This window comes from Strix uralensis, chromosome 4, assembly GCF_047716275.1.
Source record: "Strix uralensis isolate ZFMK-TIS-50842 chromosome 4, bStrUra1, whole genome shotgun sequence".
Classification (NCBI taxonomy): Eukaryota; Metazoa; Chordata; class Aves; order Strigiformes; family Strigidae; genus Strix; species Strix uralensis.
Genome location: NC_133975.1, coordinates 12604046 through 12620422, shown reverse-complemented (window position 1 = coordinate 12620422; position 16377 = coordinate 12604046). Strand labels below are relative to the sequence as shown.

Sequence of the window (16377 nt, the reverse complement as noted above, 5' to 3'; positions counted from 1 at the left end):
CTGAAGCAGCTTTTCCTTAGTGAGACGTGACAGTTGCTAGATGGATCGTTTAACTCATGATCAACTTTACAGTAACTTGACATTCAGAAGTACACTGAGCGCTCTCAGTGAGCAAATCTAATGCAAATTGCATATTATTTACATTAATATCATGGGAAGACCCTATCCAGAGCAGCAGTACAATCTAAAAATTATACACACATTAGCAAAGTCATCCAGTTATGTCTTTGTTTTAATGACTTTTCTGAACATTTGTATCATCAGACAAAACATTTAGGTCATGAGAAAATATTTATTTCCAACAGCATGGACTTCGAAAGGTAGTTGGAAGAAGGCATGTTCAATGCTATGATTTTTCCAATGCTGGGTCAGTTGAAATAGTGTGTTGTAGTGCATATATTAATCAGTTACTTTACGGAAATGCAAAAAGACATAGTGAAGTAGGAAGTGAGTACAAACATTCAAGGCAGTAAAAATGCAGAATACTGACACATGGCTGAAAAATGTACTTTTTGCAATGCTCTTTTAGTATCACACAAAACTAGCAACTCACTTTAAAACATTCTTTGTCAGCAACCATACTTCTGACCGTATGAAATTATTAAATTTAATACAGTCTTTCAGCTGGAAGAGATACTAAGGTCTAACACTCATATCAAACGCTTAGATTTTGTTAGCTTTGCTTGTTATTTAAGACAGTTTCAAGGTACTGCATCAGTATTACATAAGTTTGGGGTTTTTTTAAATTGATTTGTACAGAAACATGCAATTAGTAATGCATGAGGGTTTTATATATTTGATTATAATTGGATGTATTACTGATAGAGCACACCAAGCTTTTTTTGTTACATTTTATGCTGAACTGTTCCATTTCCACACCTACCAATTGCCAGTACAGTTCTCATGGCTTACCATGTAAAGCCAGAAAATGGAGAAAGTAAAAATGTCTTTATTTAGGACATATATTAATGAAAATAATACTTTTATAGATAGATATATCTATCTACATATAATTAAGATTACGTGGTATTTTTATCAGCATGAAATGTAAAAAAAAAGTTCTCCAAACACCCCAAACTAGTAGGAAAACACAGTCAACTGGCACAATACACTCTTAAACCAGTTTTGTATAAGGCTTCAGTTTTCCTGATGAATGGGACTAAATTTTTAGGTAGGTCTGTATACATTTTAGTCATTATAACTGTTTTATGTCACAATATATTCTTAACAAAATAAAAACTCTTGTGTTGTAAAGATAGCTAGTTACCTTCTAGACAAATATGACCTTTTAGAGAGTAGGCTGTGTCTAAATATAAGTAGAATTAAGGTGCTTCCATATTTTTGTTTTCATTCTTAAAAAGTACCACACATAAACAATTGCAATAATTGCTTGCGGACATGCTTTTCTTTGGCTTTTACCATATTTTTAATAGCATGTGATCCCCTGTTGGAGAATTTTATATTAATTACTTACTTGATTTTGTAAAAATTGTGTTGTAAAACTTAATGGAACAAAATGTTGGATGCATTTCCTTTGTCACAGCTACACTTTTTTCTCTTCCTTTCAGAATTTCCATTTGCATCAAGCAATAACTGCAAGCAACAATAAATTTAAAGCTAGATTTTCTGCACGTTGTAAACTGGGTAGGACCAGGAGTTACTGACAAAACCAGCTGGTCATGCAAGATTAGCAAATTCTCTGTATTCCAATGCATTGCCATCTATTCTGTCCTGTTTCCCCTGACACATACTAACACAATGAAGCTGGACAATGGTTCAACAGCTAGTGCATATGATAGTTCTGGCAAGACTATTTTTGTTTTGATTAAGCACATATTTTATCCGGGAGGGGCTAGAAAAGCAGGGCCTTTTTCTTCAGGTCATTCCGCTTCCAAAGTGCCAGACGATCAAATTCCTCAATGCTCATTTTGAAGACTTCCTGGAACTCTTCAGGGGATAAATGCCTCTTGAAAATGAAAATACAAAAGGTATCATTAAGCTCGTCTGTGCACAGGAATATTTGTCTTTCCTAAGTTTTAAAACACATCACAAAATAATGCATTAGGATTTGCATTTAAATTCCCAAACTGGTTGTAGAAAAGAGTGCATCAAAACCAACTGAGCTCAGAGTAGCCAGGAAATGAAATTATTGATGGCAGTAGTGACTTTCAAAAAAATATGATCTTTTCAATATAGTTCCAACTGAGCAGAAGCTATGGTTTTTCAGTAATAAGATGCATTTATACACAGTGCTTGATGACAGAGCACACTGAGATAAATTTAAGCTATTTCAGGACTTTAAAGAGATTGATAACAATGTAATTTCAGAGTTGGATTTGTTTTGCCTTGATCTTTAATGAGAGCAGTGGACACCACACTGGTCCAGTAATAGCAGGCTTGTAACAAAGGAGAGAGCACATTGCTAAATTCTTAAGTCCAGAATGTGCTTATGCATGGGGATAGACTCACATCAGAAGTCCAAGCTGGATAAAGTTGGGGTTTTTTAAATGCCAAGAACTATGCTTCTATTTGATGTTTTCATGATTCAATATTTTAAAAAGAGAGAGAAAGAAAGGGGAGAATACCAAGATAAGAGTTGGAAGGAGGTAGGCTAACAATTGCCTAACAATTATTAGTATACGCACAGAAAAGGCAGAAAAGATAAATGTGGGAATTAGAAATGAGTAGCATATAAAATTCTTCTGATAATTGTGGACTAACTCTTGCTCAAGCATTTCAGTAGTACCAGTCATGGTTCTCTGTTTCTGATGTGTTAAGCACACACTGAAAGGGACAGATTCAGTGCAATGAGAATTACAAATTGCAATTTTTAAACATGGACTCTCCTCTTGCACAAAGATTCCTTGAAACACGGGACCAGCCCTGCAATCTAACCCACTCCTCCCCAGCCGAGCTTTTGAGTTGAAGCTCCCCAGACGCAGCTCTCCTTCCAGGCATAACCGGGCAGCCCCAGCCTGAGCGCCTTGGTTCCTGCTGAACCACCACCTGCATCCAAAAATTAGGTCCCCCCTTAAACCTGCTAAATGCAAGAAATGCTTGGACACAGCAGAATTAGGCTCATCACACATTAGACAACTGCATTATTTCAAGGGAAGGATATTAGCCCTTTCCTTTCATCTCACTGCCTCCTGGTCAGGACTCCCCAGGAGGTGAGAAACCTGGGTTCAATGTCCTCATCATTTGGAGGAGGCTCAAAACCACCATCTAGTCCACATTACTCACTCTCAAAACACATTCCAGCAAGCCAGCCACGAGGCTAATTTTAAAGGAGATACAGTCCTCATGAATGTGAATAATGTTACCAGCAAATGTTGAGTGCAAGATGATGGAGGTAGTGGGGAGCACAGCACTCCCCAGGGGAGAGAGAGGCACTGGGTTCTTTAGACTATGTTTTTACTGGTAATTCAAATAGGCCCAGGCTGGAAGAGCACTTGCTGCTATTAGCCAAAATTGTGGCAGGGAGCATACTAACATGCCCTGGTAATCCCACAATGGTTTACCTGACCAGGATGGACACAGTCCCATTGGCCCTATCTTATAAACCTATTTTTTTGACAAATTTGAAAGCAAAGCTTTACATTCCACTTATTAACAATGAATTTATCTTTGTAATGTAAATTACTCAAGGAAAATTAATGAAATTGTTTGTAAGAAATCACTACATTTAATTACCTTGAGTGGTCATCATGGGCCCTTGTGGTTTCTTAAAAAAGGACAGCCTTGGTTTTTTTTCCCTTGAGATTCCACATATTCAGAAGAACAGTGACTAAGAGTTTGGAACTGTGCCTTCATTTTTCATTTGACCAATGATAGCAACACAACTTAAGCACGATGCATAGCACAGAACAAACACACCATGCATATTTGGCAAAGGAGATCCTGTTTCGCATGGAAATGAGCAACATCTGACAATGTATTTTAGAAACAATCTCTCACTGAGAGATTTAATTCTACTGGGTTTGGAAATAAAAAGTAACTTCTCTCTGCATTAATTTTTAAAAAATATTTTCCTGGTAATCCAATGGACGAATGTGAGAAAGCTTAACTTCAATAATTTCTCACAGCAAGGAACACGTCTGTAAATTGTGGGACTGAAAAAGAAGTCTGGATGAGCAAAGTGTATCATATTGTGTTTTATCTTACTTTCTAGACTGTGGATAAGACTTGAGAGGTCCCCTCACTTGGGAGAAAGCAGTCACAAACTCTAGTTCATACTCAAACAGAAAATCAGAAAGCCTATACTCTGTAGGTAAATCCATGTTGTCAATCATCCAAAACCACAGGAAATGTAAAACTTTAAAAGGAATGTTTTTACCATTTTTTTTTTGGTGGTAAATTACACCATGCCTTCCTAGAAACTGCTGTGGTCTCATCTGTTTCAATACCGAAGGTCAATGGAGGGAGAGCCAGCAAGCCCTACATCAGGCCTCAAGCCTTTTCTGCAGGGTGCCTAATACTTGCTACACCTTCACCTCCCAATGAAGCTTGTCGCCAATCTCAGTACAAGCTCTAAAATTTGCCCTTTCCTCTCTAAGGCTGTACTTTGCCATTTATCATTTTGCTTTGTCCTCAGGCTTAGTGAACTTTCAGTCCACACACATCTATCCAAGCCAGTATGAATTAGATGTGCCCTCTGCTCCTCTTTGTGTATCCGGATGACATCACCTTCATTCCTTGCATGCACTCATTTTCTAATTATGCTGAAGTTTTGTTTTACACCAGCACCATGGTTTTTTTCCTCCCAGAAGTTCTCAGTTGGCGCCACCTGGTCCAAAAGCAGTTGAGAGTTTCCAGCCCAAGGACACAGTAGCAGAGATTGAGACAGGTAAAGCATGAGCTCACCTATTTCCACCTCTCATTCTGCTGGGCAGTTTCTTTGCTTTTAATTCTCCTCCACATACTGTTCCTCATCTGAAGGACTAACAACCAGACTGCAATATTAGCAAAGTTTCTTACTCCATCAATGCATTATCCACACGCAAAATTAATTCTAGTAGAAGGGAACACTTCCCCGTTGGTGTGAACTCTCTCTGAGGACACCAGTGTGTGCCCAGTGTAGCATAATTCCCACTGTTTTCCCTGGATCTCAGAAACTTTCACCATCCCTTTCTTAAGCATCATGGGCTTCAGCTTTGACCCTAGAAGCAGCAATAATTACAGTTCTGTCTACAAATTTTGGAATAAACCTTGATCCCAGAAAGATGTCATCAAACTGGCAAAGCTTCAGATAAAAGTAACAAAAGTAATCATGGGTTGCAGAGTTTGATTTATGAGGAAAGATTAAAAGGCTTAAGTATGTGTAAGCTTAGCCAAATGATGATTAAGGGAAAATATGGTAAATGTCTACAAGTATTTGAAGGGTCTAAACACCATGGGAATAAGCCAGTGTGGGAAGTTTATGTTCATACTTTTCATTGTATGTGTGATGTTAAATTTTGTCTGCACTATTGCTGAGACTTTCCTAAACCTTATAGCTTTAAGACCTAGAGCTCTTCCCAAACACAGGCAGAGAAAATGCACCACTAAGAAATCTTAGATTGATTTATCTTCCTTCTCAGCTATTTGAATATTAATTTGTCTTAACTGAAGTGTTACCTCGTCTCATTAGTCAAACAAAAGAAGGGAAATTGAAAATTATGCATAGGGAATAGGGAGGATATTCATTTTGAGGTATGAAAGAAGATGTGTGTGTAAAGCTATGCTTTACAAGGCCAAGAACATTATTTCTTTTTTTTTAGGATTGGATCAGCTTAAAATATCCAGCTATGTTAATAGTGCATCATTGGGCCATTAAAGGAATGGCCAAACTTATTAGTAAAAGTAACATTCATTCCTTTTTTTTTTTTTTTACTATGTTGGCCTTGTTTACATAGGAAGTCTGGGTGTTTTACAGTGTGCTAGTAACTGATTCTTAATTCCCTTTGTGACAATTTGGCCATATTCAGGCAGCTTAACTCAATCTACTTCTCTGCTCTGCATCAACGGCAAAGCTGGGCACGTTGCAGACACTGAGGAGAGTACAGAGGACCAGATTAAGGTCCCTTTCTGCCCACTCTCTGAAACGACTGTATTTAAGTGAGCTTAGTCTGGAAGCTGCATAATGATGTTAACATGATGCTACCTGAAGACCTTGCTAAAAGATAAGGTAAACAGTTTAGAGATGGTTCTTCACTAAAAAGACTACTATACTGGAGCTCGCAGCATTAAAATATATCCAAAATGATGATGTTCAAGTGTGAAATTGCCACACTAGAAAGGACTACTCCTTTTTTTTTTTTTTGGATAAAATTTTATTAATCCGAGGCTTATAAAGTCAATAGTGCTCAGTCTTTTGTTCTGGATAGCATTTTGTGTCAGCTTGCATGGGAAATCAGAAAAAGACAGTGAGACTCAAGCTCAGTACAGTGCTGAGGATCCACCAGATTTGTCCACGGGTCACAGCAGTGGCTTTGTATGGAAGAGGAGAGTCGTGTCTCCAGAAGCACAATCTCTCACCTGCACTGACAGCATTTTGGAACAGAGATATGGGATCACAACCTTGGGATCCCATTTTGGGAAGCCCGAAGGTGGCCTGCAGCTTGAGAACCCAATGAATGTTGCTGCTGGAATTCCTCACCTGGATGTTTCCTCTAGGGCACAGCATTGTGTAAGAAGGGTCACCACACCTTGCTGTAATTACATAGCTAGCTCTCCTAAAACATACAAACGCACACTGGAAGAATTAAAATGCAAATGTTTCTTATTAAGATGCACAAAACTAAGCAAGGGCTGAGCTAAACCTCTCTACTGCAATGCAAGCACTATAATGAAAAATCCTCATGCTCTACGAAACATGATTATTAAAATGAGTGGTAGGTAAAAAAAAGTACAGAACAGAAGTAATTAATTGCACATTAAAATACTTGCTTCACAGTGTTATCTCAGAAAGAAGTGATGCTTTTCGCTGTAAATTAATAAGGCTTGTCTCTCTTTTTCTGTGGCCTGCTAAAAAGGCACTAATCATTCTAAATAGAGTTACAATGTTTATTTAATTCAATGAGATTTCTTTTCCCCGAGAATAATTGTGCTTTTAATGAAATTCAGAGATCATGAAAACTAATACTTAGAAATATGGCATTAGTGTAAGTCAAAGGAAAGGAAAATTGCAATTAACCTACAGCCATACTGCAGTAAGCTGTGACCAGGTCATGCTGCACAAGCATGTTTATTCTGTGTTAGTAATTGGATGGGAGTCCTCATGTGAAAACCTGCTAATGTAGAAAATTTAGAGGATATCATACTTCCTCATGAGTCAATATTGAACCAAGGAACCAACACAGTGGATGGCAGGAGGTGATGAGTTGAAGACTAGACAATTCAAAGTCCTAATTCCTAGAGGTTATTTAAAACTTCGTATTTGTTTCTGGTTTGCTTTTTGTTACATTATGTTCATAGGAAATGACAGCTGAGCATTATATTGCCTTTGCTTGAATCCATAGTGAATCTTTCAGCTAGTCTCTCTCTGAAGCACTACCGTGAACTCTATTTTATAGAGTGTAACTTTAAATAGTTGTCCACTTCATTTTTTTTCAGAGTCCCTGTAACACTTCCAACACTTTCAACAAAATCCAGAAGTAAAAGCTACAGGATCTTTTCCAGAGTCTTCAAAATGCAAAATACTCAAACTAAACAGGGATTTACTGGGAATGTTTTTTTCACAGGTAAGCAAGCATTCATGTAAATAACCAAATCTTTGCTCTTTAGTGTACTAAAGAGGCTTTGCTGGTGGGACATAGATTTTTCCTGTATTAAGATTTAGGATGTTAGAAGTATCTCAACATTGGAACAATTAATAGCCTCCTCCCTTGTCCAGTTTTTCTCCTCACCTCTCCCCCTCCATTCTAAGCCTACTGTGCCACGTTCCCAAGGGAGTATTGAATGTTATGCTCATCTATGGAGTAATTAAGCTTCATGCTCAATAAATCTTTCAAACTATTAAGTAATTATGTGATAGGGGAGGGAAAGTTAAGAAAGGGTCTGAGTTTCTACCTAATGAACTTCAAAAGGTATCAAAAGATAACTAGAGCAGCTCCAGTGATCAGGGGATGAGGCAGTAGGTGCTACAATTGTGGTTACACTACACGAGGGCACTTAGTCACAACACTGAACCGCTGGAGCACTTGTCCAACCGAACCTTGGCAGGAGGTATAGATCCCCCTCTCTCCTCTGCTTCCACATAGCAATGTGGGTCCCCAAAAAGGCTCCCAGGAGAAGTAGTGTAACAGAAGGAGCAAGGAAAGGAGTCTGAAGTCCTTCCCCATGCCCATGTCACCCCAAGCATCTATACAAGGTTCCTGGATCTGTCGATGTATCTTGTTTAGTATCTCAGGGTATCATGAAACTTCACAGAGAAGCTGCATTCCACTCAGCACTACTACTGTGGGGTACTTACAATCTAACCTCTTGTGAAATATCACAGGGCACACAAAATATTCTGTAGTACCGTTGTACATTCAATATTTTCCCCAGCTGAGTCATCCATAAATATGCAAGAAGCTGAAAAGATACAAGTATTTCTCTCAGGGATATCAATATATTACCTACACAGTGGTACACATCTCTGAGAATAACCTGTGCCATCATTCTGTCATTCAGCCAAATGAGCTTTTTCATACTGACACTGACATAAGTAATTGCCTTCAGCAGACTGCTGATAAAAAAATTACATAATTAAGAAAATAATTCATAAATAAAACTAAAACTATGAATCCATAATGGATTATTAAAATATATAAAAGATTTTGAGATCCAAAAATTTCATTTTATTTAGGCACAAAATACCTTATTCTTAAAGCAGATTTTCCAGTTTCCCTTAGTTTGGGCTTTAGTGCATCTGTAATATGAATGCTCCACATCTAATTTCTGTTCACTCCCACAGTGTTCCCACTCTGATAGGAATTAGCTTTCGTACATATCACATAATTTCTAATGCATATTTTCATTTTATAATGACTTCTTTCATAAGGGCTTTGAAAGATGATATAGACATCCAGCACTGATCACAACACAAGCATATGCCTACTATAAGAAACACGACACAAACATTTTTCAAGTTAAACAGTGTGAAGTTCCACTGAAGTCAGTAACCTGCACATTTTCACTCCAGGTTATGAGCTTCATCGTGAAGTGAGTCCCTAACCTCAAATCCAGCCCCAAACTACAAATTGCACTTCTCTGTTAAAACACAGCATTCCAGTCTTGCTCTGATGTTCCCCATCTGAGCTTAAGAGGAGGTGGGACACACAACACTACTTGTATGAATGACATCTAGGAGCTGGGGCTGTTATAAATTCAGGCTCAATTACTGGAAACCAGTCCTAAATGGTTGCAGCCCAAATGGCTAGAACACAGAGTGACTGTTGAATAAAAACTAGTGGAAAAAATGTCATCCCTAAAACAAATCCAGACAAGCAGTTTCAGGAGGAAAAGCATGTTTGAATTAATGTGAGTGCTCTATTCAAACAAGACCGCACCCATGTTTAAATCTCTCATTTCTGTTTACAAGAGAACAAGGTGGCAGATGAAGGTTTGCTACTTGACATTCCAGAATATTTTTTTCCTTAGCAATTGTTTCAGTGTATCCTTGTTAAACAAAGAATGAACAGGCTCAAACAAAAGTGGAATAATTTACTTTGTACTGTATTTGATAGGCATGAATGAATAATGCTTTTAACTCTCTGACATTTAAAAGAAAAGGCTAAAGAAACTCTGATACATTAAGATAAGAAAATCAAATGGAAACACTAAAAGATGGTTTCCAAATGTAAGACTCTAACTATGTTGCCTTTCAAAACTACCAGCCTGTGACCACAAAAGAAATCTTATACTCTGTGATAAAAGCAACTTCAGGAGGGAAAAAAAAAATCTGTGCAGCTGGGCATGAACTATCAGTTTGGGTGTGCAAGCACTGAACCACATTGCTGTGACTGGACAACAGGCAAACAATATTCAATCTAAGATAAATGTATCAAGTGCATGCTTTTAGGAGCCCTAGGCCTAAATCATAAAAGGTATTCAAGTACGTAAAAGAGGTATCAAGATTTTCAAAAGTGTCCACATGCCCACCTTCCTTTGGAAAAAATAAAAACAGGTCATGTAGAACACCACTGGGAACCCAGCAGGTAAGGAATGTGCTCACGTGTACCATCCGAAGGTGATGTCTTAGTCCTTGGAAACTCAGGACATAAGCTGTTCAAAACAGGGAAGTTTGCTCGAGGACACTTATATTTAAGTCCCTGCATAATAAAACAATCCTTTTGATAAAATGTTCCAAGATAGACCAAATGATGTATTTTTTCAAATGCTATTGTAGCAAGAGCACCAAAGAATCCTATTTTGCAATTATATTATGTTAAGGCTTTGTCTTCACAGAATATACCAACCTAAGCAAATTAGAGCTTACGGAGGTCTTCAAAGCAGGGCCAACTTTTAAAATTAGACCATGCTCCTCAAAGCTCTGTCCAGCTGAGTTTTGCATGCCTCCAGGGATGGAGACTCTACAGCCTCCTGGACAACCTGTTCCAGTGTACTACTTTCCCAGTGAAGAACTTCTGCCTTACATCTTTTTCCCTTCCTGCAACTTGTGACTGTAGCCTCTTGGCCTTCCAGTGTCTACTTCTGAGAAGGCTATGTTTTCCTCTATAACCCCTCTACTGCAAAGGTGAGCTGCTGACTCATGTTCAGCTTGTTTTCCATCAGGACCATCAGGTACTTTTCTGCAGAGCTGTTCCCCCATCTTGTGCTGACAAACGGTGTTATTCTGTCACAAGTGCAGGAATCTGGATTTACCTTCATTGAACTTCATGAAGTCCCTGTCAACCCATTCCTCTAGCCTGGACGTGTCCTTCTGAACAGAGGCTCCGCTCACTGGAGCATCAACTGCTGTTCCCTCAAGTTTGTGTCATCTGCAGACGCCGTGAGGGTGTGATTTCTCTTCTTCACACAGATAGTATAATCCAACCCTGTGCTACTGCTTTATTGTTCTGCAACACTATGTGAATTAACACGATCTTCACCATTTCCCATTAGAATAGCTCACAGGAATGCTTCTCTGTTCATCTAATGTCAGAATAAACAGCACTGTGGTAGACAGAAACTTCTAAAAAAAGTCCTGGGCCAAATCCTTATCTCGTGTAAATTCCTTACATTTCTGATCAGTTTATACTAAACAAAGATCCAGGCTATTCGTTCAAAAGCCAGAGTGCCAGTAATGTATTTAAAAATCAGCAGGTCATTTATTATAACTAGGTCTCAATGCTGCATGTATTAGTTCACTGTTGGCATAAACATCTCCTGGAGGAGCACAAGGAGCTGAGTACTTCTGCCTCACTGTTGAGTTAAAACAAGCTAACAAAAACATGCCGAGTGTTTCTATGCTTAGATATATGTGCTTTTGAAGAAAGAATTCCTACTATTTGAATGCATTTATTACCAGTTGAGCCTTCCTAATCTCTAGATACCTCTTGGGCTTAGAAAAATATGCATTTTTACAAGGAAGTATTTTTTATAATCCTTAAAATAAATTTCTTACACAACAGCATAATCTAAAAAATACTCACAATGGGAGAAAAGTTAGAAAAACACTACCACCCATTAAAACCCCACCCTCCTGTGGTTCTTGACCATTAGCCGAGGCCTTCATTGCGGTCTCCCTTAATTTGACCCAAAGACCCAAAGACCATTTACTTGAGTTCACTTTTCATGACAGGAACACTCAATATAGGAGACTTCCCTTGGAAGAGGGAATCAAAGATCAGTGCCTTCTCCATGACATCTATGCCAGATCATTCAAAGTTCATAACAAACTCTACAAACAGGAGCCTGCTTCAAGTCAACTTGCAAGAAGGCTGTTAAATAAATATAGCTCATGAAGATTTAGTCACCTTATTGCTCCTAAGTAGAACAGGAAATCAGAAACATCACGTGTGAGATATTCTAATCATACTAGACATGGTAAGACCATTTTCAGGTTTGACAGCTGATACAAAACACAACAGTTCTAGGTCTCCTTTCACTGACACCATTCATATCCCATCCACAGCCATCACACCCAGGAGCTTGTTCTGATTTGCAGCGGTGAGAGGAAGGTGAGGCTTCAGCCCGCAAAACAGATCATAATAAAATTAGAATATTAGAACATGGATTTTTTTGTAAAATATTTTCCTAGATAAATCACTCTATAGTTTGGATAATACATGGGCTTAGCAGCGCTATCACCTTCACCATTTCTGTAGCCACAATCCAGCCCTTTCACAAGTGATATTGGCTGTGCAGAGGGAAAACAGGTCAGTCAGCAACCAGTTCTGCTCGGAGAGAGCACTTCCCTCCCAGAGATTCATGAGCATTGAATCACACCCTCTAGAGAATGTGAAACGGAGCTCAAGGTTAAATCTAACCTTAGTACCTGCTTCCAGTATTCCCAAGTGTTGCCCACAAAAGCTTTAAGATACCAAGATATGCTAAATGGGTCCTCTACTAACAGATGGTGTCTGTGTCTGTGTCTGCGTGTCTACTCCTGTGCAAACCTATAAACCCACAGTCTTGGGCTCCCTGAGCCCTGGGTTTGCCCAAGCCTGAAATCTGCTGAATGCACAAGTCAGCAACTAAGTTACAATCTTTTTCTTCTGCTGCTGCAAGAGGAAGTGATGATAAAATGCTTTTCCACCCAAAGCTTCTTACTTCCAGCAATTCTGTAAGGCAGAAAGAAGGGATGGAGAGGAGGGGAAGAGGCTGGCAGGGAAGGCAAGTTTGTGCCTGTCACTCTGCTGCATATGGTTTCAATGTGTAGATGAGCTGCTACCTCTGTTTTTCCAGTAGTTATAATCCTATTAAAACGCTGCTAATTTAATTGTTTAAAAAACTACTAATCCCTAATAAATGTAAGATGGTCTACAAAGGAGTCCTTCCTGCAGACACACATGTTTAACATAGTGCAGCAATCAGCAGGATTAATTAGCCTGGTCCCCTTATCGCTTTTCTGGTGTAGGTTTGAAGCAGATCTTGTTTATTGTTCTTTTTTGCAAACCTCTGTGAGATCTTTGAAGTGGTTGGGCTCCTTGAGCCATCAGGCACTGGGCTGCACCTGGTGCGAGGCAGACTGAGCAAGTCCAACATTAAACAAACAGCAATCCCAGCTGAGGACAGTGCATGAGTTATGGATAATGGCAGCCAGGGCAGGCATGATCATCCAAAGCAAACTATACATTGTCTTAAAAAAGCAATTTGGAGCTGCATTTGCTATTCAGACCAGTCTGATGTGTTTAAACAAAGGCTCTCTTCTTTAATACACACAGACTTATATGTATATATATAAAAGAATCCTTTATAGGATGTGTCCAGATGAGTATCCCCCCAACTCCCTGCTCCTTTTTCTGGACTCACTATGCTTTTTATTATTGCTATAATGCCCTGCTATACCCCAGGCTTAAAACAGCATACATTTGAGGCTCTTTTTTCCTTACAATCAAATCAATACCACTTGCTGGGTAATCAAGAAACAAACACATTGAAGTATTTAAGAACATAACACCATTTCCAAAATATACTACATGTATAAGAATTTGGTAAATTACTTGGTTTTTAAAAACTGATCTTTAATGAGGAATGTTCTGCTACTTCATAGTTTTTCTTCTTTTTTTTAAGACTAAAGTTTCTTTCTTCTTGTCACATGACCAAGTTAAAAATACAATAAATTTATCTAAATATAAATCTTCCCCAAAGCCAAATATTGTTATTGCATAATTTTTATTGAACTATCTCCTCTTCTTAATAGTAATTCACACAAAGATACATTAGTTTAATAGTTTAGTTGAGTCTTTATTCAGTCCTGTCATTACTGAGTCAAAAAAATCAACCTCATATATTTTGCCTGAACATCAACTTCAGGATTTGGCCTTTGGAAACTAAGGTTTTATTTATGATAAATTGTATCCGCTTTCTCCAGCTTATAATACTACTCTTTGAGAGAGGTGGATGCTGCAGCAAATCTGTAGCACAGTGATCATGGATCACACAGCCAAAGGAAAGGCTGAATAAGACAATGGACCAGAAACATAGGTCCATGTATTTGCAGCATAAATGGAGCTTTTTAATAATACTCAGTTTATTCTAGGAGGGTGTTTTTCATAGGAATTAGAAAAAAAAGTTTCCACCCACCCACTTTCAATATCCTGTATAAACATCCAAAACTAATGGCTTTCATCAGTACCTTTGTAAAACACCATTAGGTCAGACATTTGCCAGGGTTTTTGGCTGTTCTTATTTTATTAAATTGCCTAAATACTAGTGTTTTGAAATAAAATATAATATATAATGTTATTCCTCTCTCCTCTCTCCTTTCATTGCTATTACTTGGGCACAGGAACATCTAAGATGGTAAACAAACAGGACAAAGACTTGCAAAGCCATCAAACAAATCTCATTCATACCTCGAGCCTGGTCCTGTCCACATCCTTAGGCAATTTCACACGAACTCGGTTTGTTACAATAAGTGTTTCATAAGGATAAATCTGTTAAAAAGACAAAAGCATATGAACTCCAGACAAATCTGATTCTGATGTGTGGAAATGACAGTGTGGGGAACTTACTAATTTAAACGGTACATACTTGCATCCTGATTTGACAACTATTTCACTGGCACAAAAATTAACAAAATAAAATAAAAAAAGGAACACATGTAACCTTGCTAGGAAGTGCTGAATCTGATTGTTCTTCCAGTGTTGGAAAAGCCCTTCTTACCTTGTATTCTGCAAAAGAATGAGAACAGGGTCACAGTTTAGAATTTATAGGATTCTTTTGGAGTCATCACAATGAATATTTAGGTACATCGGCAATTTCTTATGCTACTATATTTCTCTCTTCTCAGTAGTTGTTGGATAACTGCATGCATAGTAAGCATTTGACCCCCATGCTCTGAATGCGTATAATAATGTCTATTACCAAAGCAACAGTCCTTAAAATCAAAGGCTTATTACAAAAAATCCATCTCCTGATGCCATTGGGTTACACAGTGAGCATGTCTGGCAAAAGTGGGAATTTCTTTTTACAGGAGGCTTTTGTGCAGAGTTAGATCAGTCTTTTATCCAAAAGTCCTGCCCTTATTGTTCTTTACTGAAAATAGTTAAAATATATGGATTATTACAGGCATGTCAGTTTGGGAACATATACCATTGAGTTAATACAATATTCCAAGATGCCAACATCCTGCACTTGGAATGACTTGGGCTGACTGCAGTGGGAATAACGATAGTAAAGAAAAGATGATCTGAAGGTGTGGGGACAAAGACTCCTGGATCTAAACTAGCACAAGAGTATTCCAGTTAGGTCAGTATATGACTATATATGATATGACTACCACAAGGTCATCTATTCACAACGATGATTAAATGCAACCAGGATAGCCAGTATGTTTTCATAGACCTTTTTATGGTCTGAAATGAAATCAGAGATAAATCTACTTTTCAAATTCTGTACTTTAAACTATTTAGACATAGAGACAAAGATTTGTATCAACAAGAGGCACGAAGTGAAGCATTAGAGTAACATATTTAAAATGAGATTAAGTGTCTTGGAAACAAAATCCTACTCTTCCCCATGAGTAGATGCATGTTCCTAAATTGCTCAGCTCTTTTGAAAATTCCAACCCAAGTTCCATATTAAGTTCACAGTCCACTTAAACTGTAATAAAAAAAATGAATGCAAATAAATTCTGCTTTTTGAATTCTGTACATTTTAACCACACTGTAGCACAAACAAGAAGCACAATGGACATTTTTTTTTTTAATTAGATATGTCTTGAAGGAGTGATTATCTTAAATTACTTCTTCTCTTTGATATAAGAACACCACCACAGAAGCTGTTGCCACATATTAAGGATACTGGAATTGACTCAGCCTGGTTGCACCACTTTATGATGCAGGACTTCAGTCAAGCTTTTATGCTTGCTTAGATAAAAAGAAGATTCCCTGTGATAAACATGATACTGAGCTGGGTCTCTCTAGTCATTATTATATGAAGTATGGGAAGACCTCAGAACAGTAACCTTTATGGTAATATATTAACGAGCATCCTCAAAGGAAGAAAACATGAAGTGGAGTGGAAATGATATTGCAATGTACCTTTCATCCCCCAGCTTGCCTCCTGGTCCATGTCGTATTGGCCCATGTTTTCAGGCTGAAAGAAAGAAACAATGTAGTAGCAAAATACACCACATAACCACTCTGCACATTGTTGAGAGAAAAAAGAAAACCAGCTGGTACCACACAATCAAAATATAGATCCTTGCAAGAGAGGAGGAGAATAAAGTCTCATTTGAACTTG

The 16377-nt window shown here is 38.1% G+C and overlaps 1 protein-coding gene across 8 annotated transcripts in view; it reads right to left on the bottom strand.

Annotated features, from left to right (window-relative positions):
• Positions 1-214: 214 nt before the first annotated feature.
• The window catches only part of ABLIM2 (actin binding LIM protein family member 2), a 149933-nt gene continuing 133770 nt past the window's right edge, over positions 215-16377 (bottom strand). For all 8 annotated transcript variants that reach the window (XM_074865675.1, XM_074865677.1, XM_074865679.1 and 5 more), the window contains 4 exons: positions 16176-16230; positions 14740-14804; positions 14487-14567; positions 215-1966 (listed from right to left, as the gene is read on the bottom strand). In XM_074865675.1, the coding sequence (XP_074721776.1) occupies positions 1853-1966; positions 14487-14567; positions 14740-14804; positions 16176-16230 (315 nt within the window). In that variant the 3' untranslated portion in view covers positions 215-1852. The remainder of the gene's footprint in view (positions 1967-14486; positions 14568-14739; positions 14805-16175; positions 16231-16377) is intronic.